This window comes from Cuculus canorus, chromosome 5 (assembly GCF_017976375.1).
Source record: "Cuculus canorus isolate bCucCan1 chromosome 5, bCucCan1.pri, whole genome shotgun sequence".
Taxonomy (NCBI): Eukaryota; Metazoa; Chordata; class Aves; order Cuculiformes; family Cuculidae; genus Cuculus; species Cuculus canorus.
In genome coordinates this window covers 40,011,130-40,034,436 of record NC_071405.1, presented here as the reverse complement: position 1 = coordinate 40,034,436, position 23,307 = coordinate 40,011,130, and the positions used below count along the sequence as shown (strand labels likewise).

Genomic DNA, 23,307 nt, shown 5'->3' with positions numbered 1-23,307 from the left:
ATCTATTAATACCAGCAATACCCAATTGCCTGTCTCTCCTGAGTATAGTTAGCTTCACAGAACCGCTATAAATCTCATACAAAATACTGAAACGAATACATCCGTTTAGTAAGGGACATGATTTTCTAAACAGTTAGTCAGGAATCAGCCCTCCAAAACAGAAAAGCTAAGTATTACCAACAGAGAAACAGAACGCAACAGAAAGCAAAAAACATAAAGAAAAAGTCTGAGAGCTAGAAGTGACTTTCTGTTGTGGAACCACTGACTATGAACACAACAACTCTACCACACAACTGCTTTTGAGTTGTGCTGAGCATACTATATATATGTAACATAAATGCCTGAAGTGGCGGCATTGTTTTAACATGTTTATTGTTGGTTGCTGGGATTTTGTTCATTTATTTATTAGGGAGGAAGATTCCGGATAATTGTCAGATCAGTACAACCGCCACCTTCAAGTGCATAGGGAACAGATTTCTGCAAAAGGCCAAAGAGCTGGATATTCTAAAACTGAGTGTCACATAAAAATCTTTCTCACTGAAGTAAAAGGAGCATCATAGCAAGAGTATGGACCATAATGCTTAATGACACAAAAGTATATTGTAATAGAAAAAGCACCTGTTGATATTCTTTTTGCTTAAGTATTACAAAAGAAATGTGGGGTTTTTTACACATTACACAATCTTCTACTACAGATAAGGGGTTCAACAGAGATTGGAGGATATATATCACTGGACTTAAAGTATCTTTTCCTTCTCTCTCTTCTCTCACCTATTACGTTGTTATCACAATTCATTACTCCACCCTTGCAATGGCTGCAATAAAAACACATAAAGATGTAATGAGAGCCAGGAAGATCTAAAATATTAATGTATTCTGTTTAATAATGAAGCATGCAATATGAGTCAATACAAAATAACAATGTTTGCACTGAACATTAGAACTACCAACTCTGAACATTAGAACATTGCCTTAAGACAAGGAATATTAATTGGACTTCAAACTTTTGCTTTCTACATAACATTACTATGCATTTAAATGCCTGGGCTGACATAAAAATACATATAGGATTATACCACTATACTGCTCCCAAAGACATCACTGCAGGAGGAACAAACCAGACCCTGTACGTGACAGAATCATCATTACCTACAACAAGAATGCAGGGAGCCATAGCATAGGTGGGATAAAGAAGGGGACTAACAAAACTATCACATTAAACTTCCAGAGGGCAGACTTTGGCCTGTTCAGAAGGTTGATTAGCAAAGTCCCGTGGGAAACAGTCCTTCAGGGCAAGGGAGCCCACGAGGGTTGGGCGCTCTTGAAAAATGAAATCCTAGCAGCTCAAGAGCAGGCCATCCCTGTGTTCCGGAAAAGGAGCAGGCCGGGGGGAAAAGCCAGCTTGGTGGAGCAGGGAGATCTCAAGATGTGTCAATAATAAGAAGAAGCTCTATGTGCTTTGGAGGAAAGGACAGGCATCTTGGGTGGACTACAGGGACGAAGTGAGATCGTGCAGGGAAAAAATCAGGAGGGCCAAGGCCCAACTAGAAATAAAACTGGCTAAGTCTGTGAAAGACAACAAAAAGTCTTTCTACAAATACATTAACAGGAAAAGGAGGACGAGGGAGAATATCCAGTCTCTATTGGATGCAGAAGGAATAACAGTGACAGGGGATAAGGACAAGGCTGAGGTACTTAATGCCTTCTTCGCCTCAGTCTTTAATAGCAAAGAAAGTTGTTCCTTCTGTTTACAAATCCAAGAGTTAGAGGGGCAGAATGAGGCTCCCATGATCCAAGAGGAGGCGGTTAGAGACTTGCTTGCCCAGCTAGACGCCCACAAGTCTATGAGGCCGGATGGGATCCACCCAAGAGTATTGAAGGAGCTGGCGGATGTCCTTTCCAAACACCTATCCATCATCTTCCAGAGGTCCTGGCTGACTGGGGAAGTTCCACTAGACTGGAGGCTGGCTGATGTTGTGCCCATATACAAGAAGGGTTGCAGAGAGGATCCAGGGAACTACAGGCCTGTCAGTCTCACCTCAGTGCCGGGGAAAGTCATGGAACAGGTAATCTTGAGTGCTATCGTGAAGCACATGCAAGAGAACTGGGTGATCAGGCCTAGTCAACATGGGTTTACAAAAGGCAGATCTTGCCAAACTAACCTGATCACCTTCTATGACAAAATCACTCGACTACTGGATGGGGAAAAGGCTGTGGATGTAGTCTTCTTGGACTTCAATAAAGCCTTTGACACAGTTTCTCACAGCATTCTGCTTCAGAAACTGTCAGCCTCTGGCCTGGACAGGCGCACACTCTCCTGGGTTGAAAACTGGTTGGATGGCCGGGCCCAGAGAGTGGTGGTAAATGGAGTTAACTCCAGCTGGAGGCCAGTTACAAATGGGGTTCCCCAGGGCTCGGTACTGGGTCCAGCTCTGTTCAATGTCTTTATCAATGACCTGGATGAAGGCATTGAGTACACCCTCAGCAAGTTTGCAGATGACACTAAGCTGGGAGGAAGTGTCGATCTGCTGGAGGGTAGGGAGGCTCTGCAAAGGGATCTGAACAGGCTGGACTGCTGGGCCGAGACCAATGGCATGAGGTTTAACAAGACCAAATGCCGGGTCCTGCACTTGGGGCACAACAACCCTATGCAGCGCTACAGACTGGGGGAAGAATGGCTGGAGAGCTGCACGGAAGAGAAGGACCTGGGGGTGCTGGTTGACAGCTGACTGAACATGAGCCAGCAGTGTGCCCAGGTGGCCAAGAAGGCCAATGGCATCTTGGCTTGTATCAGAAATGGGGTCACCAGCAGGTCCAGGGAGGATATTCTCCCTCTGTACTCGGCACTGGTGAGACTGCACCTCGAATACTGTGTTCAGTTCTGGGCCCCTCACCACAAGAAGGATGTTGAGGCTCTGGAGCGTGTCCAGAGAAGAGCAACGAAGCTGGTGAGGGGGCTGGAGAACAAGTCTTATGAGGAGTGGCTGAGAGAGCTGGGGTTGTTTAGCCTGGAGAAGAGGAGGCTGAGGGGTGACCTTATTACTCTCTACAACTACCTGAAAGGAGGTTGTGGAGAGGAGGGAGCTGGCCTCTTCTCCCAAGTGACAGGGGACAGGACAAGAGGGAATGGCCTCAAGCTCCGTCAGGGGAGGTTCAGGCTGGATATGAGAAAAAAATTCTTCACAGAAAGAGTCATTGGGTACTGGCACAGGCTGCCCAGGGAGGTGGTCGAGTCGCCTTCCCTGGAGGTGTTTAAGGAACGGGTGGATGAAGTGCTTAGGGACATGGTTTAGGGAGTGTTAGGAATGGTTGGACTCAATGATCCAATGGGTCCTTTCCAACCTTGTGATTCTGTGAAAACAAAACAGAACACTAAACATGCATACGGATATTTTACAGCAAGCCCTGGGTTGCTCTTCCTCTTAAAGGAAGGTTCTTAATATTATTAGTAATGCTCCATTTTCCTCACCATCAGCTTAGAACTCTGCTGAAAAGCAAGCTATCAGTTTATGTGAAAATATTGATGATACCAACAGTTCTTAAGTTATCTCACAGTTGAAGGCAATACAGTGTTGAGGGTAATACATCACAAGCTATTGTGACTGCAACAATTTTTTGTATTGGAGTGACTTTTTCCACAAGCAAAACAGTAGATTTATAAATTCGTCTTTTCTCAACCTCTCCTAACAGATCATGACCAACTATCCATCTGAAAACATCTCACAATATCATGAATTTCTCTCTCATTTACGGTAAAATGAATGTTTAAATTATTTTAGTTTTCTTGGCTCACAGGTGGAAATGTTGTTACGGTTGCACTGTCCCAAACTAACTTTGCTTCAGCAATATAAGAATCCAGAACAGCAATCCACTGTAACTGTTATCAGAGCCAACTGGAACTACAGTTTATAACCACAACCTAAAAAATTGAAGCAACACTGTGCTAAGAAAGATTCAAAATAAAAATTTTAAATCAGCATATCATAAAGCTTGCAGTATGTATACCCATTCACATTTGCAAAATTTTACACAGGCAGGAACCGGCACAACGTGTTTCCCCTACATGACACAGTTCAGCAAATAAACAAGTAAACTGCACAAAACTCAACCCTAACAAGACACTGTATGTAGGGAAGCATGGAGCAACATAACGCTGTCTGGTCCTGTCTAATTGCAGCTAAAAATAGTCCAGTACTTTTGTAAAATGGCAGCAGATCTCATAGCAACTCATTGTCAGGGAAAAACGTAGCAGCACTGGCTTCATTTCACTGTGCTTCATTAAAGAACCTGAGCCCATGAACTCCAGAACTATTCTCCCATTCTTTTGCAAGATCTAAGACATGCCCAATACACGTACTGGTAGTCAGCAGACTCAGAATCAAATCCTGTATGTGCTACAGCCGCTCTGCTATCATGTTTGGAGTTGTGTGTGTACCCCAAAGCACTGCAGGAAAAGTGCTCAAGGACGTGGAAGGATAACTCAGCTAATACACAAAGCAGTACCAAAGGGAATTGATAGGGTGGATACTCAAATACTGACATAATATGGGTATCACAATAAAAATATTTTAAAGAACTGGTTCAAAACAAGAGAGCAGAAAGTCTGCTCCATAAACAAGTGTAAGAAGAAATTCCAGTTTGAACGTGTAAGTTCCAAAGAGGAAGCAATTGGGAAGGAAAGGACGGAGAGAGCGTAATAAAGACCATAATTGTTTCTAATAGAAACACAATGACATATAAAAAACCCCAATACACTGTGTGTTTTTCCAGTTCATCCGCACATATATCCTACATGATTCCCAAAAGAAATTCAGAGGAGCTGACAATCTGTGCCTCCATGTTTGAAATCCTTTCCTTCCAACAAATCTGTATACAGCTTTTTTAAAACGTGGCAAATAAAAGTCATGACTAAATAGCAGACACAGGTCTCTTATTTTATCTTAAAGACTAGTAGCTGTAAACTAGTAAATATATTTTAATTAACACATTCACATGAAACATAAGCTGCCAGATCCAAATAACTCCACTGAAAACAACAGAAAGATGATTTTCATTTGTAGTAATTTCTAAAAAAATGCATTTGTGGATAATCACATGACCACTGTGCATTCAGCCATATATCCACCATAGTGGTCAGCATAATTAGCTAAACCACACGCTTGGAGAAGGATGACAGGCATCGCTCAAAGATCTACAGGAGAACCCATTCCTATGACTGCCAGTGCTGTCTGGCACATGGTCTGTGAACAAAAATACCCAGGAAGGCAGGCAACAGAGCACCTAGTCTTTGCACAGCCTCACATGCAGAATGGGTTGCCTGGTATTCTCCAGGGAATCTGCCCTAAGGTAAAAAGCTGATGATGACTAAGATATAGATTTACAATGATCAGTATTTATGGACAGTAGTCTAGTGACAAGAGTGAGTGTGAGAAGGAGTGTGCGTGTTTCCTAAATGTCCCTATTGCAATAGCTGTTTGACAACATTAATTTCTTATATGGCCTTTACAATAAACCAATTAATCTCTTACATGGCCTTTACAACAAACCAAAGTGTTACGCTGACCTATGACAGACATGATTCGGTCTGTTCTGCTTTTAACTAAATGCTGTAACAAATGATACAGGCAGTGAGAGTTCCAACGCTACTTCAAGATAAAGAATCCTGAAAGGTTGATTTTTACAGAATTGTTGTCCACATTATTTAACCTTCTCCATACAGAACTAACTGTTGAAAAGGATGCATCTTGCAGCAGCCAGAATAGTTTAACAAGTTTTGTTCTTTAATGTCATGACTACAATGATGCAAATGGAAGAGCAAGAGGAGAAGAAAAAATGTTAAATGTAAGGAATAATAACAGAGATGCTTATTTACTTTTGCCTGCAACTGACAGTAATTTGTGTTGTTTCCTAGTTGATAAAGACATATTGCTCTTTTACACTGATCCTATACTAATGGAAGACAGAGTCTTAATAATTCTTTATAGATGTGTTTACAATCTGATATAAAGAAGGAGAACAGCGGTGAAGGTCTACGTGAACAGACTTGAATGGACAGCCAGGAAATGTCTGGGGGGTCCTGGCGGTCTCCACATTAGTGTGAATCTACAAAATTATAATGGCTTTTCTCTCTACTTTGAACTTCAGTATATTTGATTATAAGCACAGCAGCCTGAAAATCTAAGTTCTAAAGAAGCTCTGTCCAAACATACATAGAAACCCAATATAGGCTTATTCTGTACGTTTCATTAAAAAACCACCAAAACAACAAGAAAAAAACCACAACAGTCTAGCCAGAATGATTTGACAGAGCTCTTAAAAAGAGACAGATGAAAAAATAATTTTCTATCTTACCATTTGCCCAAGGATGTCATAACATTTTCTCCAGGGGGATAGTCAATTCCTTGAAAATAACACGGGCATTCATTTCTGGAGTAGTGGAAAAACAAGTAACTGTGATTAACTCAGACAAAAGGAAGAAGAAAATATCCCGTTGACTTAATTGCTCTTCAAAGTTTAATTGGCTGCTTTTTTTTTGTTTTGGTGAGGCTTTTTTGGTTGGATTTTTTTGGTTTTTTTAAGCTACAAGAAATTGATCTGACTACTGCCATGTAACTCAAGTGTGTTCCAAACCAAATCAGTAACAAAGTACAGGGTCTATGCAACAAATTTTTTATGTCTTATATGCCAAAACCCATACAATATGTAGGAAGTAGCTTTGGTGTCTGTACTACAAAAGAGCTACTTCTGATCAACATACAGGTTCTACATAATTCTAAGATCCCACCAAGTTAATAGCTGCATCACATCTACAAGGTTACATGTTTATTAGCTTTTCACTGCAACTTGCAAATCCAGTGGTCTAAAGCACTAAATGTGACTATCAGAGCTGCAACTTTACCTACCTCTGTACACATCGTTCAGTCTTGGAATTCAAATACATTCCAGAGGGACAAGCACAGCCTTCAACACAGTCACTGCTGCATGTCTCTGGCACAGACAGTGCTTGGCAAGTTCTGCCACAGGTAGATACACAAGTACTGTACTCCTTTGTATCTTCACATGAAAGAGCTGTCCAAATGAAACAAATCTCTCAAATTACAGTGCAAGAGACTCAAGTTCCTCCCAACAGTTTTCTGATAAACATCTTTATTCTTTCATTCCCAATCACATTAAATTCCACTAAAATTGCTATCTTGGCACTATGCTGTGTAAACTACACAGATGTAAATCCACAGTAATAGTAGGCATGACGAATTCTGCACAGTTAATCCAGGTTTATACTGGTGAAACTGAATAGTTGAAGCTTTTTTCACCACTAACCCTAAAAATGCTTGGTGTTGGCATTGGGAAATGCTCAAAATGCTTTTGAGCGTTGGCATTGGGAAACGCACAGCATCTTAAAGAAAACATTGAAAGTAATAAACAAAATGTGTGTACTTTACAGATATACAATATCATCTTAAGTTTTTTTGATATGTATACATCTCCTATAAAGCTCTACTTACAAAAAAAAAAATCTGAAGTTCTTTAAATACTACGAATTTTCATACAGTTTAAACCCTACAAGCATGACTTTTTATGTGTGTTCTAATAAAATTGAACTTGCTTCTAGAAAAGCAAACTAAAATAAAATGGTTTGAATGATTCATCCACTCATAATGGATACAGCCATTCACACCTTGATGACTGCAAGAATGCCAGACATACAAACAAATACTTCAACTTGAGATACTTAAGCTGGACTAACTTTAAAATACCTTCTTTATCATGCATTGCAACATGCATAATTACATGGTGTGATGAAAACTACCAGATGTTCAATTCTTGAATGTTCCTTAGAAAAGATTTTTAGCATTGTTTATGGAGCTAAATCTACTGAAACATCAGAGGTGTCAGTTTAGGATTGTTCCATCTATTTCTGATTCTATAATTTTAAAAAATGTATGAGGGCACTACATGTCCTATTAACATTATTTGCATCACTAAAAGTTCATATGAACTAAAAAATTTAATACAACTATAACAATCCTGTACTTGTGAGGCTTCATGGAGCAGATTATAGATGTCACCTTTGACTATCTCTATGCTATCTGTATTCTTCCATTCATTTTAATTTAAATTTATCAACAATGCCAGCCTTCTACAGTAATTTCAGCACTCTATGTATTTCAGTATCACTAAGAGTAAGTGAACAAGCTAACAGAGATTGTGAGACAGCAGAAATTGACAATAATCCAGCTAAAACTACTAAATACCTCAACATCATTTCTCATTTCATTCATTTAAAGAATCAGATAAACCTAGCATCTATGAGAAAAAGAACAAATCTATTTATGCAGCTTATAAATAACATCAATTATTTATAAATTTATTTATTATTTATCAATTATAATAGTCTAACAACCTCAAAAAAATCTTTGTATCTTTTCTGAAGTCAAAAATCCTATAGAAGGCGAACTATAAAAGAACAGTCCTCTAAAAAGACTGGTACTAATTCTGTCTTGACAAAAAAAGCCCTTGTCCTGTACACAAAAGATAGTGCTACAATTAATTCTCTTCTCATTTAAAAGATTTTATTAATTTACTTTTATTTTCTGATTGCCATTCTAAAGCCCTCAAACAGTGAGACTAGAAAAGAAAGGCAACTCACCGCAGTCTGGGACACCTCCTCTGAAATCTATTACAACTCCAAATCTTCGGCAACGATGAGCATAATGGGAGAGAGCCGAGCAAAAACAAATCTGTCCACATTTGCAAGTGTCTCTTCTGCACTGCTCAAAATAGGGAACGGGACTCAAGTAGGGGTAGCATGGAGCAAAAAGTTCTTTTGTAAGGATGTTACAAGCTTCCGCTGCATAAGAGGCTAAACAAATAACAGATTAAATAGTGTTTCAGTGAAGGAATTTAGTAAGACTTAAAATAAAAGCATCTTCTAGACAATGCAACTGATCATGGTTATATACTATCGCCATATATACCTTTCTGTCTTCGATACCTATAAAGCTGTATAGAAGGACAGAGAAGAAGCTAGCTGTTCATAGTTTTGAACGTGGTCTGAGAATAATTTTAAGGTATTCAGAAAACTCTACAATAAGCAGAGAGTGTCTACTTACAGTGTCCTATCTTTAAACTCATTCATGGACGTGGGTGAGGTAACAGATGCTACACAGTACCCAGTGCCTTTCATAAACCCACAGGATTACATAACTCTTCAGTTTAAATCATTTGCAGTAACTACTTCAATAAGTCAATATTTAAAAGAATAATCTGTTATCAATTGTTTCAGTTGTGTTAGGCTACAAATACAGAGCTGCTAGCTTGGGATAGCACTATTGCACAGGAGAACAAAAGCAGTATCAAATAGTTACACAACCCCAAGCAGAATACTTATTTGAATATCTTTACTCTGAATGCACTAAATAATTGTGCAACAGTTGTGAAAAGAAACACACAAAGAGATAGTATTTCCCACAAAATGAGAGATACATAAACTAGGACTGCAACATTTCTTTTCCAGAACTTTTAACTTCCTGTATAGACCACTTTTGTCTACATTCATGTCCAAACCCATTACCAAGAATGTAGCTTCTTAGTACTGCACATTGTATAAATAAAAGACAGGATTATGTTGTAACAGGAGATATAACGATTTCCTAGCTCTGACATTTGCTGACATTAGAGGCAAAACCTTAATCAGTATCTTACCTTCATATGTTGCCTAAAAATACGTAGACTCCAAGACAAGAAATGGTAGAACTGTGAAATGGATACAATTGATGATCTACAAAGTTCATCACTATTAAAGATGTTTAGTGACCACTTCTGTTTCTCATGGCACCAGCCACTAGTACCTTTCTCCCAGTAAAATCTAAGGGCCATGCACAGGTAACTTTCTTGTACTCATTCTACTCCAGGCAACTAAATTAAATGTTTCATTTTTTTAGTATTTTCAAAAATGAATACTGAAATAATTTTGAGTCTCCATCTTAAGTAGCAGCATCACCACCAGCAGATGTACTACCAACCTTTAAAGCAAGTCTAACTTAACACAGTGCAACTGCAAATCATAAATAAAAATGGGGTATTTTGAGTGCCTCTGCAAGTATCACAAAATACTTAAACAATAAACTGCATAATTTATTATGGTATTGAACTCAAATGCTACGTGCAAGTATTAATTTTTTCAGTGAGTAGGACTGTTTATTACTTTACCTCATCTAACCAAGAAAACCAGCACAGATATAATAAGTAGAAATGCATTTGTCAATACTAATTGATTTTCACTGCCCACCTGCCTGGAGGTGAATATCACATGGATCCATTTGCGAACTATCATGCACAAGAACACATGCCAATGAAGTTTTCCATGTGTTTCCAAACAGCTCTGGAGTGCTTTCAGTTACTCCAACTGGGGATCTTTAAAAAACAGAAGTCAGTTACAAAAAATACAGTGAATTTACATAATGGTCTCAGTTTTACCACTCCCTTCAGCAGAGCTGATTCAAGTTTACCTTCCACTGCTCCATATTCTCTTGTACTCTCCTGTAAAGCACTGTCAGCTTAAGTTTCAGGACTCTTCTCTTTCTTTCCAGGCAAAGGACCAGAAATGAAAGAGAAGATGTGCTCCACAGCCATTAGATACTTTGTAAGGAAGGACAGATCAAAACAGACCAGGTTCCATTTTCACAAGAGAGGAAGGAGGCACCACTGCCCTGAACGTCTGCACTCTCTTATTCATCCCTGAGGAGGCAGAAGTATATCAGACCCATTTTTATCTCCCCTCTATCTGTAATTTCCTGTCTGTTCCTGAGTACCTGACTTCCCAGGCTCTCTAGTCCCTAAAAGAAAGAGGAAGGCACAGAAATCCAAGGGCCCAGAGATATAACTGTAGAAAGCATCGAACAGATATCCATAAGGTCCAGGTAAGTAGAGGGGCAGCAGAAGCTGAGAGATAAAAAGGCTTTGATTGAAATAACGAAGGCACATTAAGATTGCACAGGGAGAATGATCAAAACTGTGAATTTAAATATGGGAAAAGATTGCATTAGGCATACAACCAGATTCCATTAGGCTGCCCAGTCCCCTGGAAGCCAATTTGTTCTTTAGTATCTGCAGGAAATATGCTGCAAATAAGCTGTACAAACAGCAGTCTTGACTGTGGTGCTCGGGCAGCTCTGACTACTTTTCACTGCATCACAATAAAGCAAAGCTCAGGCGACAGCCAATTCCTGTTGTTGGACTGCAGGCACTGAACAATGGAGGCTCTGTCAGTAAGAGCAGACTATAAGTTGCAGCAGAAAATAGGAGATGGAAAGAGATAAAGAGACTTGCAGGGAGGCAGAAAGTCCATTATATAGGCTACTCCATAATTCGGAGAAAAGTTTTCAGATAAACTTGCACTTATGAATCATATATATTTCACTGTATTTTTATATTAAAATATATTAAGCAAAACTTGGCTGGATATCCTGTAGTTGAAGTTACAGATTTTCTGTTAGCAAAATAAAAACTACTAGTATCTTTCTCACTAAGACAAAACTTCAAAATAAGTTATTTTTGGTATCTATCCATTCAATATCTATCCAGCTTCAATACACAGTTGATCTACCACTAACTGGAGATATTCATATACTGGCAAATAGAAATCTTGTAGCTATTCATACAAAAAATCATCCTCCATATTTCCATTGAAGGTTCCACAAAGGCCTGCAGTATCATCTTTCCACCGTTCATCCACTTGAACATAAAGCCTCAGTCCTTCTCTGTCATACAGTATCTGTAATCCAATGCGTGTCTTTACTTGAAGAAATACAGAGGAGAGTTTCCGTATTTCAAATAACTCTGGTGAGTAAAAACAAAAATCATTGAAAGGCAAAGAAAATCTTGTAATTTGCATTTTGTTTTTTGTCATTTCACTATTTATGTTTGATTTTTATGTAAGTGGTATTTTTTTCTTATAAGGTCTTATTCTCCCCTAATCATCGATCTCTCACAAAATATTACACTGATTCAGACTTTAAAGAAGAAAACAAGAAAATTATGACAGCCACCCCACTTCTTAAAAATGCATCCAGAGTTCACTGGAGCATTCATAAAGATTAATTAAAACCAAATCAATTAAAGACACAAACATTGCGGGTCATTTCTTTTAGACAAAACAATCCTAACACTTGCAACGTGCTTCCTGTATTGGAGTCTTTTTTTGGGAAATTCAAAAGCCCTCACTGACATCAACTGTACTAGTCATTTGCAAATAAAGCTCTCATTAAAAATAACACTGAATCTCACAGAAAAGAGTCACATATTCACAGGTAGAATAGCTGGTAATATCTTCCAGAAGGAGATATTTAAAAAACCCACTGAATCAAAAAAAAAATACATTTGTTTGAAAATCTGTAAGGGACAAGAAGGCTCCTTCCACTTATATTTATTTAAGTTGCTTACAAAAAATTGAAAATTTACTCAGCTGAAGAATCAGAGAAAAGAATTCTCCCTCAGAAAAGAACTAATCAATCTTGTAAATGTAAGGGGTGGCACATGGACTTGTTAGAGACAGAACGCAATCTTAACATAAGAGACACTAGCCCAGTACAGCTACTGTACAACTACTGCAATTAGTGTAAAAGGCATATCAGCAGTTAATTTGTTAAACACTTCATAAAAAATTAAGTGATCATATTCACAATATACACTTCAATATGTTAGCAATATTAACAGTATCACAACATAGACATATGCCATTGGAATACTGCTTTAGTGCTTGGTAGGAGTTATATGCTTACATATTATTCCTTACCATCTCCATAAGGCAGGCTAATTTTGTATTGGTCATACACCAAAACATCTCCAGAATGAGTCAGAGTCACTTGCCTCTTGGGGTCCTGATTAAGAACAAGGCTGATTGATTGGATACATGATCCATCACGGTTCTACAAGTAAGAGCAAAACAAATTAAAAAAAAAATACTGAAGTAGGATGAATGTTAAATGAGAGTGCAAGTAAAGCTATCATTAGCAGAGAATTGAAAATTTTCAGCTGTATCTTGCTTCTTAGCAGAGTGCAATTGTAAAACATACAGCTTTACATGTAAGTAAGATACACTCGGTATTTTTAATGATCTCAAATGCATATTTAATATAACACTAACCTGTTATGCTAGTACAGCTCAAGTGGGATTTGGGAAGAGAAATAATTCTTACACAGCTTACCACAAAAGCATCTACAATTCATGATACCCCCTGATTAAAGACCCATTAAGGCCGAGTTAATCCTTACACACCAGGCTGCATTATCCGCATAGTAGTGCACAGAAATCCAAATCTATACTTAAAATTAAACTGTTCTGATACACCCAGGTTCTTTCAGACCATATTTAAGATATAAAATTCTTTCAAAGGCAAACAATAACAAAAGATAGAAGCATCTTGTGAATCATTATTTCAAACAACATCAAAATACATTATTTCAAACAACATCAAAGTACATTATTTCCAAGAGGAGCTGTGGAAGTAGGTTCATAAGCTCCCTGGATGAATATTGACGAAAGAAAGGCAGGATTGTGATAGCGCACAATATCACAACATACAACTAGTGCAGTTTGCTTGTTGTCACTACCATTGCTTATTCTTATTTTCATTTCAGTTCTCTAGGTCAAAAGATTACACAGAAAACACATGAAAAGGAATCTTGTATTTCAGTCTGGCTGAAACAGATTTCAAAAAACTCCTCAATCGACCTCCTCATCCACCTCACCTACACCCACCCTCCTCAGTGGCACTTAAATGTCAACATTACCAAACGAAACTCTAAAAAAACCCAAAGTATTGAGATTCATGTGCCAAAGCTTCATGACATAAAGAAGCTACATGGCCTACACAGGGAAATTTTACAACAGCTTAAGGGATCAAGAAGTGAATTCACGTTAACAGCTTTCATCAAAACAGAAGTCAACTGTAGCATACTTATTCAACGTTAGTTAGGCTGGATTGTTTTTTTTTCCACTCAAGCAAGTCCTGAAATTGATTTGTACCTAAATGAAGTCCCAAACTACTTAATATTGAAGAATCTCTTATGTTACTGTAGTGATCTTCAAACACCACACCTCATAAGGGGAAAGCAGCGCAAGTCTGAGGGCTATTGAATATTGAATGTTTTCAACATATCACAGTAACAAATGCATCCATACTAAGTAACATGGAAACTAACCAGATAGATAATTAACATTAATCAGTTCCTATCAGAGTTTCCATGCCAGGACTTCCACCTTTCAGGTACTTGGCTTTAAATGCAAATATTAAAGTACATTTACTAATCATAGAAGACTACCCGATTTTTCTTAACTGAATTAATGTGATAGCCATTTAATGTTTTTAAAAGACAAATCAAGCACAGAGGTGGATTCGGAGATGACTAGAGCTTAACCATGTCAGCATTCTGTAATCACAGTCCATCTTCTACTTTCTCTTTGTTCTAGGAAGGAATTAAGTTTCTGCCACTCCTGTGATACTCAAATCTCTTTACGACAGCTTCTGAGACATCACTTTATTTACATGGGCTTAGTATGACTGAATAAAGTTAAAAAACTACCTATTCCCTGCCCTCCACAGAGGAAAAGGGGAAGCACCCTACTGCTGTTTCTGCTGTTCAGCCTCCTTCACTGCATGATCTTTTAACTATTTTAAGAGGTATTTGAGAACAATGACAAAAACTGCATCTGGTCACTATTAGCACACTATTTGTTCATTTTACTCTCATCTTGATCGCGCACCTTCAATGTCTTGTAAAGTCTTACGTGCCAAAACATACACAGATGTCTGCAATCATTTCGTCAAAGAGCAGTCTAGGTCTCACTGCAGGAAATTTCTCATTGACTGGATTTTGCCCTGAGCTGCAGCCCAAAAGTGTCCAGCAGAGGAGCAGGAGGGTGCAGTTTTCAGTCCCACTGCCTGCAGTGAAGGCATAACTGATGATGAAATAGTAAAACATTACACATCTTCAGTGCTGAAAGAGGCACTGAACCAGATTTAGTTAAAATAACCCTGCCTTTGGACAGTTGCACTAACAGCAAAATCATACTGTGAATAGCGCCATTCACACTGCAAATAGATCAGGATGTTGAAGATCTGCACTTTTATCCAACTCTTGCTAGCTTTCACTGGGACTCTCCCAATACAGGGCAAACATCGCCCTACTCGCTGAAAACAATTAGTAGAGCTGTAAGGATCTCTGAACACTACCATGTGGCTTTGACAGATGCTGAACTAGAGCAGATCATCTGTCAGTCCTTAGTGTACCATGGACACACTAGTACACACAGTGGCGTGTAAAGATTAAAAACTACATTCATAACTTCCCTGTCTCTAAATAATGGTAAAACAGTGATCTTTCAACAACAGTTGAAATGATAAAATGAAACTTGAAAATAGTAAATTATAAAAATAACTGGACATATTTCATCAGCTCAACCAGCTCTCCTGAGCTGACAGTGAAGACAGACGTGTACATTGTGAAGCCATGCTCTTCAGCTTTTCGTTTTGTCTTGCCTTTTCACTAAGAAATTACAATTCTGTGCAAATCATTCAGCACCAGTGGCTATAAATGGACAATTCTGTAGACCTTTTAAGAAGCTGAAAATAAAAGAATACCAGCTAGTATGCATAGCAGACCAGAGCCAAGAGAACAACCCTCCATAGTATATACATTACTACATAATATTGACAAAAGTTTTGTTATTCCCTCATGCTGAAACTGAAGGAGAAATTCTGCCTTAGAATTATTCTCTGTTCCAATGAACTGTTTCTTTCACAGCACTGTCCTTGCCAAATTTCAACAAATGTTTTCATAGGTATGACCATTTCTTTCACTAGACACTTAAAAAAAAAATTCTATATTCAGAAAACCTTCTCATCACACAGACTACAAAGCCGGTGTAGTTGTCACTTGAAACTCAGATAAGGTTAAGCTGTGCTTATCACTTAACAGAGTCTCCTTCCAAAAAGTGATTAAACAAAATTTCACATCATTTTGAAATAACTTGTTGCCTGATGACTGTTTATGTCACCAGCTCTAAGGCTCTAGATGACTGGATTCTTTGTGATTCAGAGAGCTAAAATCTCCCCAGGTATTTTCTTTCTACATTTTTTAATCTGCTTGAATGAGATGGGACTGATAAGTGAGGTTTTTCTTAAAAAAAAAAAAAATAAAATCTCAAACCATCAAGAAATACAAGATTCTGCACTACAAATCTTTTAGCTTCCCATTTCAATTCATTAATTTTTATAAATTGGAAAAAGATAATGGATGCTACCTAGGGTATTGTAAAGCAGTTCTGCCCAATGGTACCAGCTAGCTGATAGTTAGACACTTGAACAGCAGCACTGAATCCCCACATTCTTGTGTTATAGTACACGAACTGTTCTCACTACCCTCTGACCACTTGTACATTGATAATTAAATGAGCATGTAGCCTTGGAACATAACACATAAGCCTCTGATCACCCACCTGGCTGTTAATGTCCAGAATGCTTCACTCAAACCTCTGTAAAAGTCTGTAATTATTAGGGACTGATCAGCTTTGTTAAAGGCTAGATGAATACAAAGCTCAAAATGTAGTAAAAGCCAAGAGAATTATTTCTTTCACCTATAAACTACTTGGACCAAGAGACAGATAAACAAAGTCCTTAAGTAAGGGTGAAGAAGATGCAGAATTACTGCAAGGCTTCTTGCAGTCTCACAAGTGCTGCAGAAACCCAACTAACTTGATTATCACTTCCTCTAATGGAAGTATCACTATCACAACTAAACTGAAAGGCACAGTTCTGTCTGTTTTGCAAAGAGATGTGCTCCGTAACACAAAAGGGAATGAGACCCATAAAGCATATCCTACACATTACCATAGCAGAAATTCACTCCAGACCTCTGTTGTTCGTCGATGGGCTTTTCAACAGGTTAGGCTGAAAGCTACATCGCTGTGGGCTTCTGCAAGAAATCAATCATGCCTCAACTTTGACTTGACAAAAAGTTGCCTAGAGTGTTTCTTTGGGGATCCTCTTTGCTCATTTTCAACCATATAATACAGGACAGAGCTTCAATATACAACCAGCTTTCTCAGGCTTCTTGGACTTTGCAAAGTTCTGAGAATATTATGCTGACTCCACAGATTCGTGTCTATGCTGAATGCCTATGTTTAGGTTTTGTTTCACAGCTGATATTTATTTTTCCTAGATGATGATACTAGTCAGTATCATAAAATCCTCAGGATCACAAGGTTAGCAGAAAATTAAGCCCACCAAACTCATTAAAACATAAATAAAACTAAGGCAAATATGCATTTGAAGTGGAGAATTGTAGCAACAATCAGATATATTGTCTCCTGAAACAGTACCAGTCTTCCTATGAACAGAAAACACTAGCAGGATCACCAGATTCTTCCAACCCAAAAAATGATGCACACACAGGTTAAAGCCTAAGTTTTTCTAATACATACATCCTCGCCAAGAGCTCATTTCAGCCTCCACTGTAACTCTTCTATCTCAAAGGCCTAGAGCCTACTAGAGCATAACAAAGCAGTCATATTCACAACACAGGAATCCACTTTTTCAGCACCACTGCCCTATCACATACTTCACTTGGTGTCCCAATACACTTCTCCAAGGAACTATAGAGAAGAGAGTGGGACATTTACTTGCATATCTTCTAGGTGAAAAATATACTTGGTCTCTATCCAATTAAGCTATTTTTCCTACCTCTCAACTTTTTTACTAAGACGAGAAGGGGACTCCATGCACTCAGTCTCCCATCTCTTACCTGGACTGCAAATAAATCAATTCTATTATAATAAATTTGTCAATGCTGCTTTAATATTACTTCCTGCTGCTTAAACGTCTTCTCTGTCATACAGAGAAGTAGCTTTTAGTGCACAAGTACAAAAAGACTTTACTGGATTATGTAGCGCACAAGTCCATTTTTCTTCCCAAGGAAATCTCAAGGCTATAAACAACACAAGCTACAGAGATGAATGAATGCAATCATTAGTATAAAAGGACTTACAGAATCATAGATTTAACTAGAACACAAAATAAAACTCTTATAATAAAGTGCAGTAGTTAACTCTACCGATTTAAAAAGCAAAGGTTCTAAATCTGATTTTATAAAACTGCAGCAATATGGAAGCTCTTCACACTAACAACTAAAATTTGGGCCTAACACATAGTAGATGGTCTAGAGATAAAGCAAGGAGTCATAGTTAAGTTTATACACATATTATTATTTATTACACTTCAAATATCTCTACAGTTGCTCCTAGGTAATATTGATACGCAAGACCATTGGAGAAAATGTAAATCTGGCCAAGATACAAAGCTTAACATCTTGCTCCTACAGCAAGTCCAGTAGTTTAGTAAGTGGGCATCCATAGTAGTATTATGGCTCTAACACAAATCCAGGCCAAATTCTGCCTTTACATACATATGTAGAACTCAAAGTCAGTGAGAAAAGCCTGACTCCAGAAAACAGCTCAACTCAATCAACTACACTTCTCACACTACCTATGCATGATTAAGATCTATTCTAACTTGCTTAAACTTCCTCAAAATTACAAGTCCTATCAGGCCTATGAATGAAATGCTGTAGTGAAAATCTTAACAGTGTTCCGTACCTCACACACACATTATACATACTCAGAAACCCACGTACACAACAAAAAAGGTAAGTGAATGGGTCTTGGACATGAAGTAGATAAATATTTGGTGACTTCTGTATACGATAACAGAAACTTCATATTTGAAAGTAGGAGCACACTTAGCATCAGATGGTTATATGCACATGCATGTTTGGCTGAAATTAACGGCACAGGATATCAACTTAACAACAGTTACACAGATGCATACATACACCCCAGTCAGAGAGAGCTGTCCCAAAGGCTATCCAAAGCTTCTTCTATCAATACATGTAAAAGTGACTTTCAAGCTGCAAAAACAAAGCTGAGAGAATTCTATATTCAAGGCACAAAATGTCATCCTTCTTTCAATCAGTAATAAGCAACTGCCTTATTTTATGCTGGCTGCAAATCCAGAAAGATGTTCTCAGAAAGCTGAAGAACATAATTCATCAGCCAGGGTTTGCTGCATGAACCACCAGATGCTATTGAATGACCTCAGTAAACAGTGAATCAGAATACTTGCATAATATTTTCTATTTATCACAAGTGAACTGCACTGTTGTTGTTTAACTATTTCATCACTGAGGAAAATTGTTGCTACTGATGAATTTGAACATATGCAATTGTAGGTAGCTTTCCTACATTTTTTTTCAATACTTCCCCCTCCAAATAAATAAACCCTGCAGGATATAAACATGACAAAAAGGTTCTAGGCCTTACGTGTCCACAAGGAGCATTTTGCAAGGATATGGTAAATGTTCCAGATGTACGGCTTTTTGCTAGAATATATTGGCAGGTAGCTTGGAAAGTGTATTTGCGGCCATCAAAGGTCATGAAATGAATGTCTCCTGAAACTGAACATTCAGCTGAAAAACACAACAAATAATGTATTTCAGTATGCAGAAAAGACCATGTACTGTCAACAGTTATACTGCTATAGAATTCATATATCTTGACACATGCTATAGTTTATAAAATTGAATTCATACTCTAAATATGTACTGGGAACGTGGTTAGGAACTGAACTTTATCCTTGCTTTTGTTATGGATTTCCTACCCAATGCCAAGTCAGGACACCTAAACAGTTCTTCCCCCAGAAAGAAGCAATAATATGCACAATCCTTACATTCCAGCTATTTTATTTGTGGCTCTAAAAACGGATTTGCAGAAACATTAAGCACTCCTCCAAACAACTCTGAGATCAGTGCCTGAATCTATTGGCAGTTATAAGAACCATGAAGCCATGGGTACCCTTAATATTAAAAATTCTCTTGACCTTAATCTCTACAGTTTAGCTGCCTATCTGTGAAGTGAGATAATGCCCCTTAGTGCAAAGGCATGTGAAAATAATTAACTGATATCTGTACAATAGCTAAATACTATATCACTAGCCAGCAGTACTGTGGTGGAATGAAGGTGATCTTGCTGTAAGTCTGACAAGTGAAAATTGCAGAAGAAACTTTAGTTGAATGACAAGAATGGCAAGGCAGTGCCACCTACCAGAGACTTTATGGTAATGTATAGGGAGACATGTTACTGCACTAATCTGAAAGGCAGATGCCCGCTATTCAGATCATTTTAATACTTAATCTTCTGTTTGTGCAGATGCATTTATATTTGACAGAAATAAAAATACAAATTACATAGTGAAAAATCACATAAAGATCTAACAGTAACATTTTATCCCAAGTGAAAATTCAGTTATTAAATAGAAGATCATTGAAGACTTTCACATACCTGGACAGGTAAGATTTGTACAAACCCACTTTCCTCCAATGCAAGTGCTGAAATAAAACAAAAGGGTTTCACACTTTTTTTTTTTTTTTTTTTTTTTTTTGTGAAGTATATACAGCTGTCCTTCTTTGGTCTTCCTGGATTCTTTATCTAAGAAATGAGCACCCAGTATCTCAAGCCTCACAAAAGGGTACAACAGAGGTACCACAGTCACTAGAATGGCAAGAGCTTGTCAAGAGGATATAACCAAGTGAATTTCATCCAGTAACATTTTTCTTTCTTCTTAGCTCCTTGATAACCATTATAAAAGTTAAGGATAATTAAAACTGAGAAAAATAAACACAAGCACTTTGAATCCTATTACTTAAAAAAAAAAAGAAGTGTTATGAAAATCATCTGTTTTCTTCAATTAAGTCAATCCAATAAAAAAAATCTCTTTTCAATATATAAAATTAACTCTGAATTTTCGGAAACAGCAACTTAGTGTCACAATGACATTAGGCTCCCTATGTCCAAGTGAAAAAACACAAAGAGGAGACAATGTAAAATCAAAATAAACCTCCTGTTAAGATTTTGAATTCTAGATTCCTTTCAGTTTGAAACAGAGATCAAGGTGAAAAGAGTTCTAAACATTATAGTATTCTCTGCAATATCTGTCATTTGGTCTTCTTCCACATTAATAACTCCATAGTTTCTTTCACCTTTCCCTCTATTGCAAAACTTATAAGCAACAACAGTTTTTGTATGTAGAAACAGTGAGGACTTAGCAATCTTATTCAATATTTAACTTAGGAAGTTGTCTTTCATGACCATGAAAGGATTACATTCACAGCATAAAAAGAAAAATTACTAACCAGTTATTACATTCCTCATAAACCACTGAGCCCATTTCAAAGAAACTTCCATGGTAGTCACAAGGACACTCCATAGGCTTGACACACAACTCATTTTCATAAATTAAACCTAGAAACAAACAAAAACAAAAAAAACCCAAACAAAAAAAAAAACAAGAAAAGAGTGAAATATTTGTATAAATGGCTGATGGAGCACTAACAACATTGACAAGTGTTACCAAGAACAAAAATGGTCATGCATGGTAACAGAAGTTACTAGTAACTTCTAGAAGTTACTAGAAGTTACTAGTTACTAAGAATTAGACTATTTGGTTGTCATTTTTGCAGAACAAGTCCCTAAATTGCTTGAGATACACTGAAAACAGTATGAATAAGAAGTATTTTAATACTGGGGGAGAGTGGGAGGAAACCATCCACACAAAAACCCCAAAACCAAACACATAAACACCGAAACATGCTGCTTTAAGTACCTTTGGCTTCTTTTTTGACACCTTTACAAATTTTTGCCTGTATGTTTAAGGGACTGTTTGGTCTTTATTTTACTATAATGTGTTTTTTTGCTTTGGGTGGTTTTGGTTATTTTATTATTCCATTATTAGAGAATTAGAAGTTAAAGAAATTACCAGACCACAAATGATACTACATATGACAAGGATGATTATACTTATAAATCATCAGGATATTTATAAGAGGCAGGACTTGAAGTTCCACAGCATAACATTCTCTCTCATTTTTTAGATAGGCTTACGTACCTGACAGAAGCCAGTAACAAGGGGAAAATTAGACATCAAAGTCTATTTTGGTAATAAGGGCAAATTTTTGCTGCAGGCCACAATTAAAATACATCACTTGCCAGAATCACACAACAATATAAGAATCTCAGTATCAAAATCTGTTCTGGCCACGTGAATGAGTCTCTCGTTCCACATTTTTGAGCTCTCCTAAGCACCTCACCTTGCAAGCATTCTTGGGGGTGGGGGTAACAGACAACCAACCCCCAAAAAAGAAAAAACATGTAGCAACCACCAGAATGAGGGGATGGCTGCCCTGTCAACAACAGAACAAACTCCATTTTTCAGTCAAATGATGGAGCTCTGCAGCTAGAATGTGGATCTGTGCTGAAACCTATTCCCACTTATTAGAAGGGGGAAAAGGCTTTTGTCAGTTATAAGGAAGACAAGGTTATTCATCCACGCTCTGTTGGCACTGCATTTATAAAGAGCTCTTGTGAATGCCTTAATCTAGCCAGGTCAAATAGGTACTTAAAACTGAAAGAGAACAATCTGAAAGATATACAGAATCAAATATTTGAGAAGCAAAACTTACCATCTGGACAGTAACATCCATCAATGCAGGGAAGCTCACTGTCAACACATTGTGACTGTTGATGACACGAAACAGGACAACAACTAACACACTCATTGTAGGTCAATGGTTCAGCACAGGCAATCACTAAAAAATGGAAACAGGCAGAGAAATGAAAAGGTATTGTGCTACTGCCTCAGAGCTTAAACAGACTGCACACATTTCTTTCAGGTATTTGCTTTTCAGTAAGTAAGTTGAGTATCTGTTGCCTAGAACAGTGAAACGATGGCTATCGTAATACACATACAGAATATGCACATATTCATATTCTGTCCACTAAAGGTCCATTGGGAAGGAATAACCTTAAACTACACCAAGGGAGACTCAGGGAAACCTTCTCACAGAAGATACATTTAAACACTCAGAGCAGCACAGGAAGTGGTGGAACAACCATTAACAAATATTTTCAGAAGAAAAGCAGAATTTTTTTGGCATGAATGTCAAAGCAGTTTTGGTCCTGTTTCAGACAGGTGAACAAATTAGATGATCTCTTTCAAACCTACTTTCTGTGACTTCTAAAATGAAGGTTTCGACAAGTGCAATTCAATGTTTATTTTAACACTCATGACACACATTTTATATATCAGAAAGCCATGCAGACTGGCAATATTTGAAAGAGTAGTTCTATGAAAAGAAAAATGGTTAGTCATCTTAAAGAATCTCTGATATTTTAGTAAGAAGATTCTTAAAACACAT

The 23,307-nt window shown here is 37.7% G+C and overlaps 1 protein-coding gene across 1 annotated transcript in view; it reads right to left on the bottom strand.

Annotated features, from left to right (window-relative positions):
• Positions 1-23,307, bottom strand: part of OTOG (otogelin) — a 105,973-nt gene that overhangs the window by 65,028 nt on the left and 17,638 nt on the right. The window contains exons 10-20 of the mRNA XM_054068819.1: positions 22,573-22,698; positions 21,247-21,355; positions 20,396-20,442; positions 19,379-19,524; positions 12,797-12,929; positions 11,664-11,841; positions 10,292-10,416; positions 8,651-8,863; positions 6,903-7,068; positions 6,352-6,426; positions 772-815 (exon numbers count right to left, since the gene is read on the bottom strand). Of these exons, the coding sequence (XP_053924794.1) occupies positions 772-815; positions 6,352-6,426; positions 6,903-7,068; positions 8,651-8,863; positions 10,292-10,416; positions 11,664-11,841; positions 12,797-12,929; positions 19,379-19,524; positions 20,396-20,442; positions 21,247-21,355; positions 22,573-22,698 (1,362 nt within the window). The remainder of the gene's footprint in view (positions 1-771; positions 816-6,351; positions 6,427-6,902; positions 7,069-8,650; positions 8,864-10,291; positions 10,417-11,663; positions 11,842-12,796; positions 12,930-19,378; positions 19,525-20,395; positions 20,443-21,246; positions 21,356-22,572; positions 22,699-23,307) is intronic.